We start from the raw sequence: 17,610 nt of genomic DNA on the forward strand, positions 1-17,610 counted from the left end.
CGCTGGGGGCGCACCGCCACTGACGGCATCCCATCTGAGTCAGCGTCCCTCTGCGTATGTGTGTGTGTGTGTTCTTCCAAGCTTGATGGAGTTGTGTGATAGGACGTCTTGGGCACTGCAGTGGACAGACTGATGAGTGTGTAGCCTCTTTGTGTGTGTGTGTGTGTGTGTGTGTGGGAAAGTGTGTGCAGATGCAGAAAGTGAGCAGATTGGCTGTCTTCTGCTTGCATCCTTCTTCATCCCATGTGTAGGCCTGTGTGTTTGATCTGCTCCACAGGTATGCATGTGAATATCCCCATGTTTCTGCATACACGTCTATATATATGTGTGTGTGTGTGTATGTGTGTGTGTTCCTTCCTATACCACATCCATGTGTATCTAAGCGTGCACCTCCCCGAGCCTGTCTGCCAGTGTGTGAGGCTTCACAGACTTAATTAGAGCTCACACACTAATCACATTTCCCACACTGCCCCTAGCCAGCAGTGATTAGCCCACATAATAAATGTAAATTCTAAAAAGAAAAAAGAAATAGCAAAGGAGGGGAGGAAAAAAAAATAACTTTTTTCATTAGTGGCCGCTCTTATGTGCAGAGGGCCGGGCACAGCCGCAGATCCCATTAGGAGAATGGAAATGGAAGAAAAAACACACACACACACACACATATATATATTTCTTCGGTTCATTTACTGTAAAAGGTGATCAAGATGGAGTAATAAGATGGCAATGAGCAGGCTGGCAAGTATCCCTAGAAGCGTGTTCCTGCTGCTGCTGGATTAAATCAGATCTCCACACAGGAAGAAATCATATTTTTCCACACAATTGTGTTAAAAAAATCCTCTGAATAGACGTGGATGTGTTTTACGAGCTGTTGCAGGTTGATTTCAGTGACAGGAAGACAAAATAATGGTACGGGGGCAGGAGTATTTAAACAAATTGCTCATGCAAGTCTCAATTTCTTGCATAACACATGTAAATGTTTCTCTAGGACACGGGATTAAACAAAGGCTGACTGAGTTAAGGAGGTTTTATGCACTCGACTGGGGCAGTATCCATCCATCCAAAAAACAAAACAAAACAAAAAAAAGCTAGATGACTGCAAGCGATCTTAAAGGGGTCCATGCCGTGGCAAAACTGTCCCCGAGCTGGACGTTGAGGCTTAAGTGGGTCGGACACGGCCTGTAAGGAGGCATATCCTTAGAGGAATCCTTTGGCTGACAAGTGAATGAGAGACAGGCGGGTCAGAAGCAACGAAATTTGGTGGCCTTGGATGCAGTCTTCCACAGATGCCATTGCCTCAGTCTGCCACTAGAGGGAGTCGTAGGCTAAAACAGGTGTGAAAAGACCTGACAGGAGGTCAAGTGTGACTAGGGGAAAGCTGGGTCTGCCAACTGAGTCGGAGATAGGATTCAAATATTTACACGTTATCAGTGTATTTTCGCGCCCCCCCCATAGACCGTGTTGCACAAAACTTGGTGGGCTTGTATGGAGTCATTATTATTGTCAAATTTCAAGCAGTGATTCTAAATTGGCCGTAGGTGTGAATGTGAGTGTGAATGGTTATCTGTCTCTCTGTGTTAGCCCTGCGATAGACTGGCGACCTGTCTATCGCAGCTTTTCGCCCTTGAAAATTAAGGTGAAGAATAAAAATCAGAAGAAAAACCAAAGGGATCCTGCGACATCGTTGCATGGACCCCTAAAAACCCCAACATATTTATCATTACAGTTCAGTATTTTGTACTTTTTGGTCACTTGGGGGCAGCGCAATGAGCTTCAAACATAGATCATTTCATGTGTCAAGTATCAGCAGTATTTACATATGCTGCAGTTACAGCATTCAGATAAAATCATATTTCAAATGAAGGCATACCTCTGTACCCTACTACACCACAGCCTGATGTGCACCTCCCAGAAATGTAGCTGCACTGGGTCCACCTGCCCAGAAAAACCTTCAATGGTTCAATGGTTGCACACTCCATCTTCTCTGGCATCTTCTCTCTTTTCAGTTTTTGCAATAATTTTTCTTTAAAACAGTAATAGTTTTAAAGAAAACTAGCTCCACCATGATCCACTCAGCTCCAGTCAAACGCACTGCCGGTTAGCGTTTTTTTGGCTGAATCGTTGCAGAGCGATGTGACATGCTACGGCATTGTGTAGATTCGTCAGTGTATAAACCAGTCTCTCTTCTTTTAGCTCTGTTTGGGTCCCCACAAACTCCTGATGGAAACATCTGTAACTTCAGCAGATAAATGCTAGAACATGAGTGCAAGCACTCCTCTTACCCTGATGGCCCCATCACTCTGGAACAGGGTAAATCTGGACTCATCAGACCACATGACCTTCTTCCATTGCTCCAGAGTCCAATCTTTATCCTCCCTAGCAAATCGAAGCCTTTTTTTTTCCGGTTAGCTTCACTGATTAGTGGTTTTCTTAAGGCTACACAGCTTGAAGTTCCCTTCACGTTGTACGTGTAGAAATGTTCTTACTTTCACTATTAAACATAGCCCTGAGTTCTACTGTTGTTTTTCTTCCATTTGATTTCACCAAACGTTTAAGTGATCACCGATCACAATCAGTCAGGATTTTTTTCAATCAGGACCACATGTCTACCTTAAAGACGATGGTTCCCCACTATCCTTCCAGTTTTTAATAATGCGTTGGACAGTTCTTAACCCAGTTTTAGCAGTTTCTTCAATCTCCTTAGATGTTTTCTCTGCTTGATGTATGTGCCAATGATTTGACCCTTCTCAAACAGACTAACATCTTTTCCACGACCACGGGATGTGTCTTTAGACATGGTTGTTTAAGAAATGAGAAGCTACTCATTGCATCAGTTGGGGTTAAATAACTTGTTGCCAGCTGAAAGATAATCACCCATGCAGTAATTATCCAATTAGGAGGCTCGTACCCGTTTGCTTAGCTAAATCCAGGCGGCGACTTTTTTTTTGGCCAGGCAGTATATATCCAAGCTGGCTACTTCCCCTTGTTTTTACTCCTTACGCTTAGCTAAGCTAATTTCTATAGCTTCTATTGAAAGGAATAAGCAGATTTTCCACACTGCTGAACTATCCCTTTAAAGGTGCAGAGCCTCCGAGCTGAAAGTGACAGAAACCACGTGTTCTGCATTTAACAGGCCAAGTTTTCAGTAGCGGTATGTGTTCTGTAAAATTTACTGTCATTGTACCAAACACAGAGACATGACTGTGCAGCCTGTGCCAGTTATTTAAGCTTCCAGTGTTCGGTGCTTTAAATCACGATCGGTACTGCAGATGGAGCTGCAGGAAAATAATTAAGATGATCCAGATAAACCATGCTGGCACCCTCCCACAGTAAGATGCATCACTGAATTTGACCCGTCACATCTCGAGGTGGAGCAGTAATTTTCCAGATCCACCCCGCTCTCTGGCACAGTGCTGACACGCCGCTGGCAGCCGACTCCTTTTGGAAGCAGCGCGTGAAAGTCAGCAGAGACATCCCCCTCGCTAACGCTGTATCTTCTGCTCGTAGGAGTCGCACTCACTGACAGGACGACTCGCGGGCGGTGTGAGCGCAGGTACACAAGATCGGTGTGTGAGATGAGGATGAAGGCAATGTATGACAGTGTTTGAGAGTGTAAACTCAGCAGAGCTGTCCCGCTCTATTTCCTCAGCTTCTCTTTTCACCCTATAATAATCAATTGCTGGGCCCCAGGCTCAGTTGGCACCAAGACAATAGATCAACATTACATTACAGATGAGGCCTGTCGCCAGCCTGTGGGGACCGCGGAGTCAAACACACTTCATTCTCCTTTCCTTGTCTCTTTAGTCACTCCCATCGTTTGTCTGGGACTGGGAGAGGGGGGGAGCTGAAGATAGAGATGTTTGCCATTATCTCTTCACGGCTCTTCACAGATTCCTCTCCGCGTTCACGGATTCTCATTATCGCTGAAAGTGGAAGAAACTCCTTTTCTCCTTGAAAACAACTTGGGTATTGATTGATTTTTGGCTGTACCCCTCCTTTTGGCACACACTCGCTCACATACGCACACAAACACTCATCCCTGACAGGAAACACCAGCACTCAGATGTCATCTACGAGTTTTTATTAGACAACATATTGGTTTAAAAATGAATTGCTTTATTGTGCAAGTAACTCGGATTCTAATCTGGATACAGTAAATATGATTAAACTGAGCATACAGAGATTATTAAATCAAGTACAGTACAAACATAAGGAAGACAATGGTAAACCAAAGCCCATACATGTACAGAAAAGCAGCAAGTACGGTAGTAGTACATAGATTCAGGAGTTTTGGATATTATGCACTTCCCAAATTTATAAAATGAAAAAGTCAAAAAATCAAGCTCCAGGCTTTACAGTGTGTCTTTGTTTCGAGTGGAATCCCCCTTTAAGAATTAGCATCTAGATGTTTAGCCTGATACAAATGGTCTACAAAGAGGTGGGCCGCTGATCTTGGCCCGTTCCAGCTCTAATGAATGAGCCGGCCGAGGGGAAGCCGGCAGGAGGTTCCAGATCAGCACGGCGAAGATTAAAAACCTCCACGGTCCAGGTATTACAGCCCTTCCTGATATTACAGTGCCGTGGTCTCTGAGTGAGTGTGCAAATGAAACTGAACCCAAAAGCAGCCTGCCCCCCACGCAAACCTTGATACATCACTACCTTCCGCGCGGATTGGTCTGCAACTTTGGGCAGTTCTTAAAAAGACACGACTGTGCTTTTCTGTTGATTGGTTAAATTAATGTTTTCATATAGACCCCACTGATCTACAAGATTGGACTCAACGCTTATTAACCGATTCAGCTCAAATTGTCCTTTTCCGACCAACGTCCCAAAAGGATTTGGACTCACATTTTAATTTAGTTACCTTTCTATTAAAATAGTATATTATGTATTAGATCGTTAACCTAAAAAAATAAAGAACTCTCGATCAGAGATTAATGTAAATACAGTCACTTTGACTTCTAGCTAAAATAAGTATTCACTGTGCATCGTCAGCAATCGCAAAATAAAAGACAGAAGGTGCCAGTTGGTTCCTAAAATCACTCCATGCTCCCTCAGTAGCATCCACGGGTAGAAGTCGTACACATTGCCCAAGCTAAAGGCAAATAAGACATGAAGCGTATAACAAATGAGGATGGAGCACCGGTCGGTAATCTTAAATTGAGGTAAAAAACAAAATACAGTTTACACTCTGGTCAGTCAGTGTTCATAGCCATTGACCACGTCAACATCTTTTCGCTGTATGTAAAGGCTTCATGTGACCATAAAGTCAGAGGACGGAGATTAACTTGATTTTCAACCATGCATTTGGGTGGAGTCATCGTGAACCGTGTAGCTGGAAGAGTCCACTAGAGGGCGCACTAGTGGCCGTAGAGAACTTTAATATTATTATTCACTTAATTTATTTTTTGCAGTAAATTGCAACTTCTAAAATGGTGCTGCCATCAAGGAGTGTCATTGCTATGGGGTGGGGGTGCCTGGTCTGGTCTCGGTGGGTGCTAAGTAACATCCACACCAATGAATGCCAGGTCCAAAAGTTTCCCAGCAGAACACTGAATTGTCACAAGATGGTCAATGTTATTTACTTCTCCTGCCAGTGGTTTTAATGTTGTGGCTGATCGGTGTAACATGACATAGTGTGCAAATGGTGAAGACAATTGAATACTTCCAGAAACATTTTTTAACTTAATGCTAGAGACCACGTAGAGACCACCTTTATCAAGTCAAGGTACAGAAGATGTAATTAAACGGCCCAAGATGAGAGATTACCGTAGTGATTGGTATAACAGCTCACACAGACTTCAACGTTAGTGACCAGGCAAGCTCAGAAAACTGTCTCCTATACACCATCTCTTCAGACGTCTCCTGTCTTTCCCGCGCTGCAGCGATTTCAGTAAAAGCACCTTTTGTTCAACATATATTACCTCCAGTTCTGACACGAGCTGCTCAGTCCCAGACCAGCTGACAGCTATAGTTTTAGGTAGGTATAAAAAAAGAAACATTCACCTGCAAATGCATGGTTAAAAGCAAATATATCTCCGGCCTTAAAGTCAAGTATTCATTAGACAGTTTCAATGCACTTAGATGGTTTAGCCAAGAGGAATGTCCTTCAGATTTGCTTTGATCATAACAGGCAGTACAGGGAAAAACCCCTGAAGACACCCAGCAGCACTAATGTTCAGTTGTACAGAAAGAAAGCCTCTGCTGTATTACCCTTAATATGATTGTTCCCGCATCCAGGACCCATGAGAATACATTTATTATAAATAATGAAACGGTATTACTGTGATTATATTTCATGATCTTAGCTCTGACATGCAGTCTAATAATTTAGACTCAAACAAACAAACAATGAAAGTTAACCAGCCACTCACAGGTTTCAGGAGACACCCGTTAATTGTTGCTATGAAACAACGTTTGCATTCTCCACATTTCCTTACCTCATGTTCACCTCTTATTGTGAAACAAAATCCTGTTTTTCTCCCCTGTAGTGGTTTCCCCTTTCTGTTGGGTGTGTCAGTACCATAGACTGTATAAAGATGGACAAAATCAAGTAGAGCTCCCCCGGTGGCTGGCTGCAGTATAGGTCCTAAGCTCCGCCCCCTCCATGTTAGTGGATGGGACGGGCCAAACTAAAACACTAAAATATGTTCAAGTGTCAATTTTTTGGATAAGTTTTGTTTTAGTTAGTTACTTGACGCTATAGAAACCGGATGGCAAGGTGGTGCCACCCGTATCCCCGGGAAAATAGCATGAGCTTGGCCAATGCAAGGAAGTGGGGACGCATTGTCCATATTTATATACAGTCTATGCTGAGTACAGGGTGTGTTCGGATGGTGACATTAAAGTAAGTAAGTATGGAACGAAGTGTTCTCGTCTCTTCTTGTTAGGTTAGTCAGGTAATCCCTTGGAACTGAGTCATTTTGTGGTTTGGTGAGGTCTTGGTGAGGGTGTGATTGCACTGAAACCCAAACCTGTCACGCAAGTCTTCATACACCCTGCGGTACACTTAATACATCACCAGGGAAAAGTAAAGGAAATTATTTGTAAATCCTGCCGACGTTTCCAGCTATCAGGAGTCTGAAGCGGCATTCTCCACTTACGTTTCTTCACTGTGCTCTCTACCCTAAAACCTCTCCCGATTTACCGTCTTACCCAATAATATGTAACCATAATATGTAACCCCCTCCCCCTCTATCCTACAACTTGTGAAACTCATCACCTGCACATACTTTTCCTTTTGTTCAAAGCTATAAATATCCCGTCACCTAACTGGCTTTACATCCTGGTTACTGGAGCTTGCCGACGAAGCAGCTGACGAGCCTCTGAAGGTCTTGGGTCCGGCGCTCGGTGGTCCTCAGCACTTCGATGTGGTTCGCCTTCTCTTTGCTGTCGTAATCTGTCACAACCTTGTTGGTGACGAGGGACAGACCCAAGACGCGCAGGCCACAGTGACGAGCCACCACCACCTCCGGGACCGTGCTCATACCTAGATAGAGAGTAGAGGTTTAATTATGTGAAGAATTTAAATGTAAAACTTGTTAAAGACTGAGATGATTAAAAAGCAGAGATATATGTTCTGACTTTTGCCATTTGATGTAGGCCAAGCTTCAGTACTTTTCCCATAAGTCAACCTGACAGCGAGTGTAATATTTGTATCCTTCACAATAGATAATCCTGATCATATGTTCACTTGTTGGCAACTGTTTTTGCAAACTGTGACATACTTCTCTTGATAAGGAAGCTTTAATGCCAGTGGAAAAAACAAACAAATCAACCATTGGCCTTTGTCTAGAGTTGCATACGTGACCCTAGTTTTGCAAGAGTGTCCCGCACTTGTTGGACCTGTAAAGGCGGCTTTCCAGCTGAGGGAGTATGATGAATTAAAGGTGTGTTGTTCTAGATCACTGAGATCAGCTGTTCGACTTAGCGAACCAGCAGAAGCGGTGAAAGCAAGCGCACAACCAAATTACGAGGGCACACAAAGAAGGCTCCTCTCATTTTCATTTTTTATCTCTGGATGTTCAAATTTGTGAAAGGTTTCACAACGACGCGACCATCTAGAATGAGTAAGCAGACCAGCTCTGGGTCCTGCCACCTGCAGAAGTTCTCTGATGACCCTGCAGTGGTTGGGTGTATTAGAGATGGACAGGAAGTGGCATATAGGACACTGATCGGAGACTTTGTAGAGTTGTCCCAGGCAAACCATCTACTCCTGAATGTGGACAAGACCAAGGAGCTGGTCATTGACTTCAGGAGAAAGAGGACACCAGTGGAGCCCATCACCATTCAGGGCCTGGAGGTTGAAGTAGTGGACCACTACAAGTACTTGGGAGTCCACATGAACAGCAGACTGGACTGGAGAGACAACAGTGATGCTTTGTACAAAAAGGGCCTGAGTAGACTCTACTTCCTGAGGAAGCTCAGGTCTTTTATTGTATGCAGCAAGTTGCTGGAGACTTTCTACCAGTCTGTTGTTGCGAGTGCCCTGTACTTTGCTGTGGTTTGTTGGGGGAGCAGCACCAGTAAAAAGGCCAAAAGTAGGATTGACAAATTGATCCGAAAGGCTGGTCAGCGAAGTTGGAGACGTTTGTCTCAGTGAGGGACAGGAGGACACTGGACAAACTGCTGTCCATTATGAACAAACCATCACATCCACTACACCAGACAACAGAGGGACATTGGAGCTCATTCTCCAACAGACTGATCCAGCTCCACTCCCACAGTGAACGCTACAGGACTTTTTTCATACTCTACTCCATTCCTGGACGTTTAAATATGTGAAAGATTTCATAACGACGTCATCATCTAGTAAACGGACCAACTGATGTCTGTGAAGGTTCTCAGTCATCCAGGTCATGGTATATCCAACAAAGGTTCAAAAAAGGCGTTGAGAAGACGTTTCACCACTCATCCGAGTAGCTACTTAAGTTCTAGGGGACTGGTGGGAAGTCTGAGGTTTAAATAGGAACTCCTCCTGAAAAAACTTGCTTGTTATGCTAACATGGACCTTATGGACCAACTGCTCATCATGATTCGGGAGAGACTGGCTCTTCTGTAGGTCTAGGAATTCCTAGCTTTATTAGTCCTAGCTCTTCCTGTTTCACCTTTTGAATGACATCTACAGACCACTGCCACCTGCTGCTTTGAAGAGTTATTTCTTATCACGCAGGCACAGAACCTGTGTACTAGTCTACCATTGGCTGTTGTTTCTGCAATGTGTTCAAGTGCAACTTTTTTGTCTTCAGCAAAAAGACCCTTTTAACTCTTTATACTCAATACGAGTATTCAAATTGTTTTTATAACTTATATTAGATGTTAGCTGAGCCTATGACCAAATTGTTTTAGATGAATCTTTATTTTCCATTAGTTTACAGGGCACTTCAGCCTCAGATGTTGCTGCTTATTCACTACACACACACTTCCTTCCAGTCCGTCCAATGATTCAAACCCCTACGATCAAACCGCTGCCCCCAGTTCTGCCTTATGCGTAACTTCATCTGCCGGTAAAACAAATGAAATGACTAAACAAAAAGGTCACCTGAAATCTCTTTAGTTTATAAAATATGTAAGGTATTGAGAAATGATGGACTGTAATGGTTCAGTGGGAGGCGGGCCAGATGGAAACCATGTCTGTGCGGTAATGTGTCTTTAAATGAGAATGGAGGAGCCGCACTAACCCACAGCGTCAGCCCCGAGAGTCTGCAGGACTCTGCACTCTGCTACGGTCTCATATGTCGGCCCAGCCACCATGCAGTAAACCCCTTCCTGCAGGAAGCCGGTGCAGCCCTGCTCCTCTGCTGTTTGCTTGGCCAGCGCCCTCAGATCGCGGTCGTATGCGTCTGACATGCAAGGAAAACGCTCTCCGAACCTGGAGAGGCGACAAATACGTGAATGGCACACGGCAATAACGTACAAGAGATGTGTTTCACTTCCACACACCAGGCGTTTGTGCTGTACCTCTTATCGTTGTGCCCACACAGAGGGTTCTGCCCCGCAAAGCCCGGCATGTTGATGTGGTCCTTAATAAGCATGATGTCTCCCACGTTGTAGGTGCCGTTGAGCCCCCCTGCTGCGTTCGTCACGATCAGAGTTTCCACGCCCATCAGGAAGAAGACTCGCACCGGGTACGTCACCTGGAGAGACAAAGACCATGCTTCAGGGGCGAGCACTGTCACGCTTGCCGTCTTTGTACATGTCAGAATATTACAGGTGGGAGATAAAAGATGGAGGTAACCTAGGAACGGCTGCGACAAGAGCAAATCACACGAGAAGGGAATACTTTCAAAAGTGGGCTCACGTCAGGAGACTCTTTTATTACTGCGGGGTTCTCGTGCATGCCTGAACAGCCGTGGTTCCGTGTCAACCTTTATTGAGCGGCTGAAGCCGTAAATGACTGTCGCTACTTTTTCACCGCAGTCACATTTAGAAATTGCTTTTTTTTCTATTTCACATTTCTGCACAGATTGAATTGGCAGTGGAAGTGTTTTGCTAGTCGGTTCAGAAATGTTTTCAAGTGCGCGGGCTCCTGATAAGGTCAGAGCTGCCACTTTGGAACATTACTGTGTCTGATGCAAGTTTCTGCATATTGGAGCCGAGCGCTGTGTCGCAAAGATGAAATGGAAGCACAGGAGGCTGCATACGCAATAACAGAGCTGCCAGTAATTAAACAGCAGCAGTGTGCTGTTTAATTAATAATTATTGAGGATTACTTCTGTCTTCTTGTCAGTCGCAAAACAAAATTACACATAAGTCGGAAGTTATAAAAGAACAGAATTTAGCTCTGCCAAGAGAGAGTTGTTCATAAAAACTGATTCCATATCTGATCTGATCTTCTCTTCAGTTTAGGATTTTTGCCAGATGCACCACAACACAGGAAGAAGTTCCCAGTTAAGCTTAAGTGTGGTAGATGTCTGGATAAAATCTACTTCAGTTGGCTGGGAGTCAAAACCTCGTGAGTTCAGCTCATTTTATGTGGACAGTCCACCTCTAGAGATTTAAGATGTTGCCTGTCTAAAGTCCTAACTTGATACATGAGGGTTATAACACTTCCGGCCCTCAATTCTTCTACGTATAAACTTGGATTTTATGATTCAGTGATCATTTTATGTGGAGATGGTGCAGGACGGCTGGTAATAAAATTAAACCAGAAGACGCTGTGTCCACAGGCCAAAGGCCAGTCCCATGTCAACACTGTGAGACACAATAAGTGAGTGGCTCTGGAGCTGATCATTCAACGCACATGGTCAAATGTTAGCACAGCTGTAGCCCTATAAGTTTTATACAAGAACTTACACCAATCAGGCATATCATTATGACCACCTTCCTAATATTGTGTAGGTCTCCCTTGTGCCTCCAAAACAGTTGGGACTCATCGGAGAATGGACATGGGCCTTCTGAGAGTGTCCTGTGGTGTCTGGCAACACAATGTTGTTAGTGGGGGGTCCTTTGAGGGGAGGGGCCTCTGTGGATCATCCCACAGATACTTGATCAGTTTGGGATCTAGTGAATTTGGAGGCCAGGTCAGCACCTTGTGATGTTCTTCATGTTTTGTTTTTTTAGTTGTTCATAAAGTGTTTTTGTGTGTGTGCCTGTGTCAGACTGCATCCTGCTGGGGATGGCTGCTGCCATCAAGGAGTGTCATTGCTATGGGGTGGGGGTGCCTGGTCTGGTCTAGGTGGGTGCTACATGTCGAAGTAACATCCACATGAATGAATGCCAGGTCCAAAAGTTTCCCAGCAGAACACTGAACTGTCACAAGACGGTCAGTGTTATTCACTTCTCCTGTCAGTGGTCATAATGTTATGCCTGATTGGTGCATATTCATTTATCACCACACCTCAGAGTCTTACTGGAAAATCAAATAAAGACATTTGTGGCAACATCAGTCATAAGTCCTGGACAGAAGCTCTGAGATTAGAGCTGAGACACGTCCAGGGTTTAAACATTAGGCACACAGCTGAACAAGCTGTGAATGTTTTTCTCACTGCGACTGACGAAGCTGGAGTTTAAACTGCCAGCTTTCAGTTAAGTTATCCTGTATAGTATAGTATATCATTTGCATCAGCAAGGTCTCAGAAGACAGGGTCAAGTTGACTTGTTGGTAGAAACTGCTGCTCACAAGGCAAATTAGAGCCGTAACAAATAAACGTGGCTTCTTCTCTGTGACATTCACTGTTCCACAGGCGTCATTCAAACTTTAACGCAATATGATTTACCAAACAGCAAAGTCAGACAAGTAAACAGGACAAATAATGTGGTACTCATCACATACATTCTTGTATTTTTAGCAGCATGCCTATATGGATGACAGTGTTGGACAGAGTTTGATCCAGACCAAAATACCTCAACAACCATTGCATGGATGGCCACTGAATTAGGTTGAAACTGTCATGGCTGCAATATATATAATAATAATTCTCACATGTTAGCAGGCTAAGACATAAATTTACAAACTCTAAAATAACATTCACACCTACTGCCAATTTAGAGCCATCAATGAACCTAACCAGCATGTCTTTGGACAGTGGGAGGAACCTGGAGAGAACCCACGCAGACACAGGGAGAACATGCAAACTAGGCCCATTCAGGTTTTGATCTAAGACATTGGTGGTGGGAATTACACCACCAGACCATGACCAGTTGTTTTTTTCATCTCACCTTTAGAGTTAACATTAACCTGGCTCCCTTTTTAAATACTTTCTTCTTTAGCTTACCGTCTGGATGTCGTAGCCCTCGTAGAAGTGGAATCGGCCCTTCATGCAGACGCACTCGCAGCCCTTCAGCCTGCCAAACACCAGCTCACCTGCATGGCCCTCCACTGCACACCACATGACATTGCACAGTATGAGGAGCTGTTATGTTTTTCTTTTATTCTTTAGATAATTAGAAACAGTTTACCAGTGCTGGTGGGGAAACGTGGAATATCCTTATATGGGAACGGAGTCTTGTCCTCCAGCAGGTCAGCCAGACCGCCCAGGCCCGAGCCACAGATGATGGCCACTTTAGGACGCTGCTTTGTGTGGGCCAGCAGCCAGTCTGCTGTCTCCTTGTAGTCCTCATAACTGTATCTGAAAATACGAACGCATTTCTGAACGAAAGTTGGAAATGTTTAAACACTGTGAATGCAAATTAGCATTTCAAAAGAAGGCTGGTTTAATAACCTCAAGGCATTCAGTAAAAACAGACTCTTCAGAAGAAGAGTCTGTTTTCAGCCTTCAGTATTGTGTCATATGTAAATTATACGCTAGGTTTAACATAACCTGTCCTACCGGCATGTTCAGCTTCAGGCCGTGATGGCAAATTTCCCAAAACTCATTGTTATGGTTGTATTATCTAAACACAAGTTAAAAGATCAACCAGAGAGGGACTCGCTCTGAAATGCAGGCGTAAAGCACACAGTGACACGAAGAGAATTCACCGTGCGACACACCTGTGCGTTTCTTTTTTCTTCTGTGTCATTTTGCACACAAAATATTGTTCAGTGGTGTTGATTTGCTCTTGAGTGCTTCAAGGTGCCACATTAAACAAAGTCTGTAATTCTGGCTATAACTCTGGTTGTAAAGCTGTAAACTTGATAATGTTCCTGGTACGCCTCAGGATTTAATAATAAAACAGAAAGACACTTCAGGCTGCAGCCTTTACCCGATCAATCTGCAGCAGCAAGAGAGAGCCTGATGACTCTGAGTCCATTTTAAAGCTGAAGCCTAAGATGATGCTGCGTCTCGCTAGCCTCGAGTGTTCAGTCCTTTCAAATTCAATTCAAATCGATCTTAAAATGGATCTGGAAGTATTTTACTAACAGAAGGTGGGAGTGTCCTGTGAGAACGTGTTCTGACCAATATCTTGCTGATTTCTTGTCTGACAGGGAGGGGGAGGGTGGTCCTTGTCTAATACTGTTGTATAATGTGGGGGCACCACAGGGGACTGTCCCGTCTCTACTTCTGTTCACTCTTTACACCTCTGATTTCCAGACCAGCTCTGGGTCCTGCCACCTGCAGAGGTTCTCTGATGACAATGCAGTGGTTGGGTGTCTTAGAGATGGACAGGAGGTGGAGTATAGGACACTGATCGGAGACATTGTAGAGTGGTCCCAGGCAAACCACCTACTCCTGAATGTGGACAAGACCAAGGAGCTGGTCATTGACTTCAGGAGGAAGAGGACACAAGCAGAGCCCATCACCATCCAGGGTCTGGAGGTGGAAGTAGTGGACCATTATAAGTACCTGGGAGTCCACATGAACAGCAGACTGGACTGGAGGGACAACAGTGATGCTGTGTACAAGAAGGGACTGAGTAGACTGTACTTCCTGAGGAAGCTCAGGACTTTCTACCTGTCTGTTGCTGCAAGTGCCTTCTACTTTGCTGTGCTTGTTGTGGGAGGAGCACCAGCAAAAAGGACAAAAGTATCATGGACAAATTGATCAGAAAGGCTGGGCATGTTATTGGCAGTGAGTTGGAGACGTTTGTCTCAGTGAAGGACAGGAGGACACTGGACAAACTGCTCTCCATCATGGACAGTCCATCTCATCCACTACACCAGACAAATGGAGGGACATTGGAACTCATTCTCCAACAGATTGATCCAGCTCCACTCCCACAGTGAACGCTACAGGACACTTTTCATACTCTAGTCTATCCAGTTTTACAACAACTCACCTTTCTGCGTCGGATGTCACCTCAATTTTTTCATATGCTAATTTGCTTAAACTATTTTTATTTTATTTGACTAGATTTTACTTCCTTTTACTTGTGGTTCTTATGTGTGGTCCGTATGTGTTTTTTATGTGCAACTAAGCTACTGTGACCAAGCAATTTCCCTTGTGGATCATTAAAGTTGTCTAAGTCTATCAGACGGAGGTTTATATTAAAAAATGTATTCAGACAAAAAGAAAGAAGAATTTCTCTAATACCTTTAAAGCAATTTATTAATTGCGCAGATAAGACAGTTGTGACACAGTCGGCCGACGTCACTACCAGGCTGTCAGCTGCAGAAGTTGCCCTACTCGTAATTCATCAGGTGGTTATGGCAGTGACTTACACAAACCCCACACTCAGGCAGACATACAGGTTTCTGCAGAGCTTGTCAGAATGTGGGGAATGAATGACTGCAATTCAGGTTCTTCAACCCGAGCATCTGTTTTTAAATCAGTGAGTTATAAAACCGAGAAGCCGACACATGGCGTCATCATCAGCAGAGTTTAATGTGTAGCCTAACCATAAAAACTTATACTCCTATTAACCAGAAGCACGACGGTATCTCGCATGTCTGCTGTAATGTTTTATATGAGAGCCAGGATAGCGTGATCTAAGTTACAGTGGATATAAAAACTCTACACAACCCTGTTAAATGGCTTTTTGCGACCTATAACCTGTACAATTATATTACAGTACTCTGTCTTTTTGCGAGTAGGAGTCTATCAACATGACACATCTTGACATGGCAATGTTTTCTCAGTCTTCTTGCAAAAATGCTCCAAATCTGTCAGATTGTGAGGGCATCTCCTGTGCACAGCCCTCTTCAGATCACCCCACGTATTTTCATTCACATTCATTCAGGTCTGGGCCCCGTCAGGGCCGCTGCAAAACTTTAAACTTCCTCTGGTGAAGCCATTCTTTTGTTGATTTTGATGAATGCTTTAGGTCGTTGACATGCTGAAAGCAGAAGCAGAAGCAGAAGCAGAAAGCAGAAGCTTTCTAGCAGAAGCCTGAACGCCCCAGCTCCAGCTAAAGAAAAACAGCCGCAAAGCATGATGCTGCCGCCGCCATGCTTCACTCTGGGTATGTTGTTCTTTTGATGATGTGCAGTGTTGGTTTTGTGCCACACATACCTTTTAGAGTTATGGCCAAAAAGTTCAACCTGGGTTTAGACCATAATACATTTTCCCACAAGCTTTAAGACTTCAAATGTGTTTGAGCAAAATATAGCCGAAAAGGCTTCCATCTTTGCACCCTATACTCCATACCACAGACGTATGAAGGGTACAGGAGATTGCTGTCACATGTACAACACCAGTACTTGCCAGAAATTCCTGCAGCTCCTTTAATGTTGCTGTAGTTCCTCTTGGCTGCCTCCCTGACCAGTTTTCTTTTCGTCTTTTCATCAATTTTGGAGGGATGTCCAGTTCTTGGTAACGCCACCGTTGTGCCATATTTTCTCTACTTGATGATGACTGTCTTCACTGTGTTCCATGACCCCTTGGAAATTCTTCGGTGTCCATCTCCTGACTGAAACCTTTTAACAATGAGATCCCTCTGATACTTTTGAAGCTATCTGTGGACCATGGCTTTTGCTCTAACATGTGACTAAGAAACTGTTAGGCATAGTCTGCTGGAACTGCTGGACTTTATTTGGGGTTCATCAGAGGCACTTTAAATGATGTACTGCCTCCTATATAACGTGAGTCTGAATGTGACTGGTTAATTCTGAACACAGCTACATGCCCAGTTATAAGAGGGTTGTTTATTTATTTATTTACAGGTTATAGGTCAGATTAAAGGTGGAAAAAGTTCTGAAATTTATTTTACATTTCACTAAATTATGATTTGATTTATATAGTGGATTTAACTTTTTTGATAACTGCTACACCTAAAACAATTCTCCTAACTTTTTTGGCAGTCAGTATTTGAACAATTTTAGAATAAAAACTGTAGGCTGGTGGTTATTATTTTGATTATTTGGGATTTTTTTTCGTAAAGTAAATTATTATTGTCATTTATTTTTTTTGCTTTTATAGTATTTTATGTGCTGCTGTAAAGAAAAAATACATAAACAAAAAGAAGACGAAAACCCTGAATCAAATTATGTTTAGGTTGCGCGTGCCTTCGACAACACAGTTACGTAAGAGGAAAAGCAGGAAGTGAGCTCCTGCAGTCTCACTTCCTGCTTTTGGAGCTGTCCGTGGTGCTGCGGGGGACTTTGTATTCAGGCTGCGGAGCAGAGGGGAGCAGGGAGCGGTGCGGGACGGCCTCCGGGCTGTCCCGCACCACATTTTTGGCAACACGACAAGTTCCAAGAAGACAGTCGAGTTTAGACAGTTGCTAGGCTCCCGGAGCATGCAGTGACTCATTAAGTGAGCAGGGCTGACAGGGATACGGCTTGAAAATAAAATATTTACAATATAGTAGACATTAGTATAATATGTATGTATAATATATACAAATGTGTACTATATTTATATATAGCTACCACCTGTAACATAGGCGACGAGCCTACGTCAGAGGTGGGAGGAAAGCCCTCATAGGCTAATGCTGTAATCCTCAGAATAAAGCCTCACGTCAGTGTCATCTTCTCTATCTTCTTTATACGGGTCTCAAATCGCGAAAATATGCAAACTTTACTGATTATTCTTTAAGCACGACTTATTATTATAATTACCCTTGACAACCATGAGTAGCCTTGGCAACCATCATTTCAGCGTTTCCCAGCCCCATATCGGTCCTACCTGCACTGACTCGGAGCCTCCATATCCGTTGATGGCGATGACGGCGATAGTCTCCTGAGAACTGGGACGCAGTTTCGTGTCGGTGTTTTGTACAGTCGCTTCACTGTAGTTGAGTTCACTGTAGTTGCGGCGGCTGATGGAGACTCTGCGCGCTGTGACGGAGAGGCGG

The 17,610-nt window shown here is 43.9% G+C and overlaps 1 protein-coding gene across 1 annotated transcript; it reads right to left on the reverse strand.

Annotated features, from left to right (window-relative positions):
- Nucleotides 1-4,061: 4,061 nt before the first annotated feature.
- pnp6 (purine nucleoside phosphorylase 6) lies at nucleotides 4,062-17,563 on the reverse strand. Its single transcript, XM_084555138.1, has 6 exons — nucleotides 17,442-17,563; nucleotides 12,898-13,067; nucleotides 12,714-12,817; nucleotides 9,958-10,133; nucleotides 9,678-9,868; nucleotides 4,062-7,486 (listed from the first exon to the last, which is right to left on the reverse strand). The coding sequence occupies exons 1-6, from the start codon at nucleotides 17,462-17,464 to the stop codon at nucleotides 7,287-7,289; spliced, it is 864 nt and encodes a 287-aa protein (XP_084411264.1). The 5' UTR covers nucleotides 17,465-17,563; the 3' UTR covers nucleotides 4,062-7,286.
- Between the last annotated feature and the right edge of the window lie 47 nt (nucleotides 17,564-17,610).

This window comes from Chelon labrosus, assembly GCF_963514085.1.
Source record: "Chelon labrosus genome assembly, chromosome: 11".
NCBI lineage: Eukaryota > Metazoa > Chordata > Actinopteri > Mugiliformes > Mugilidae > Chelon > Chelon labrosus.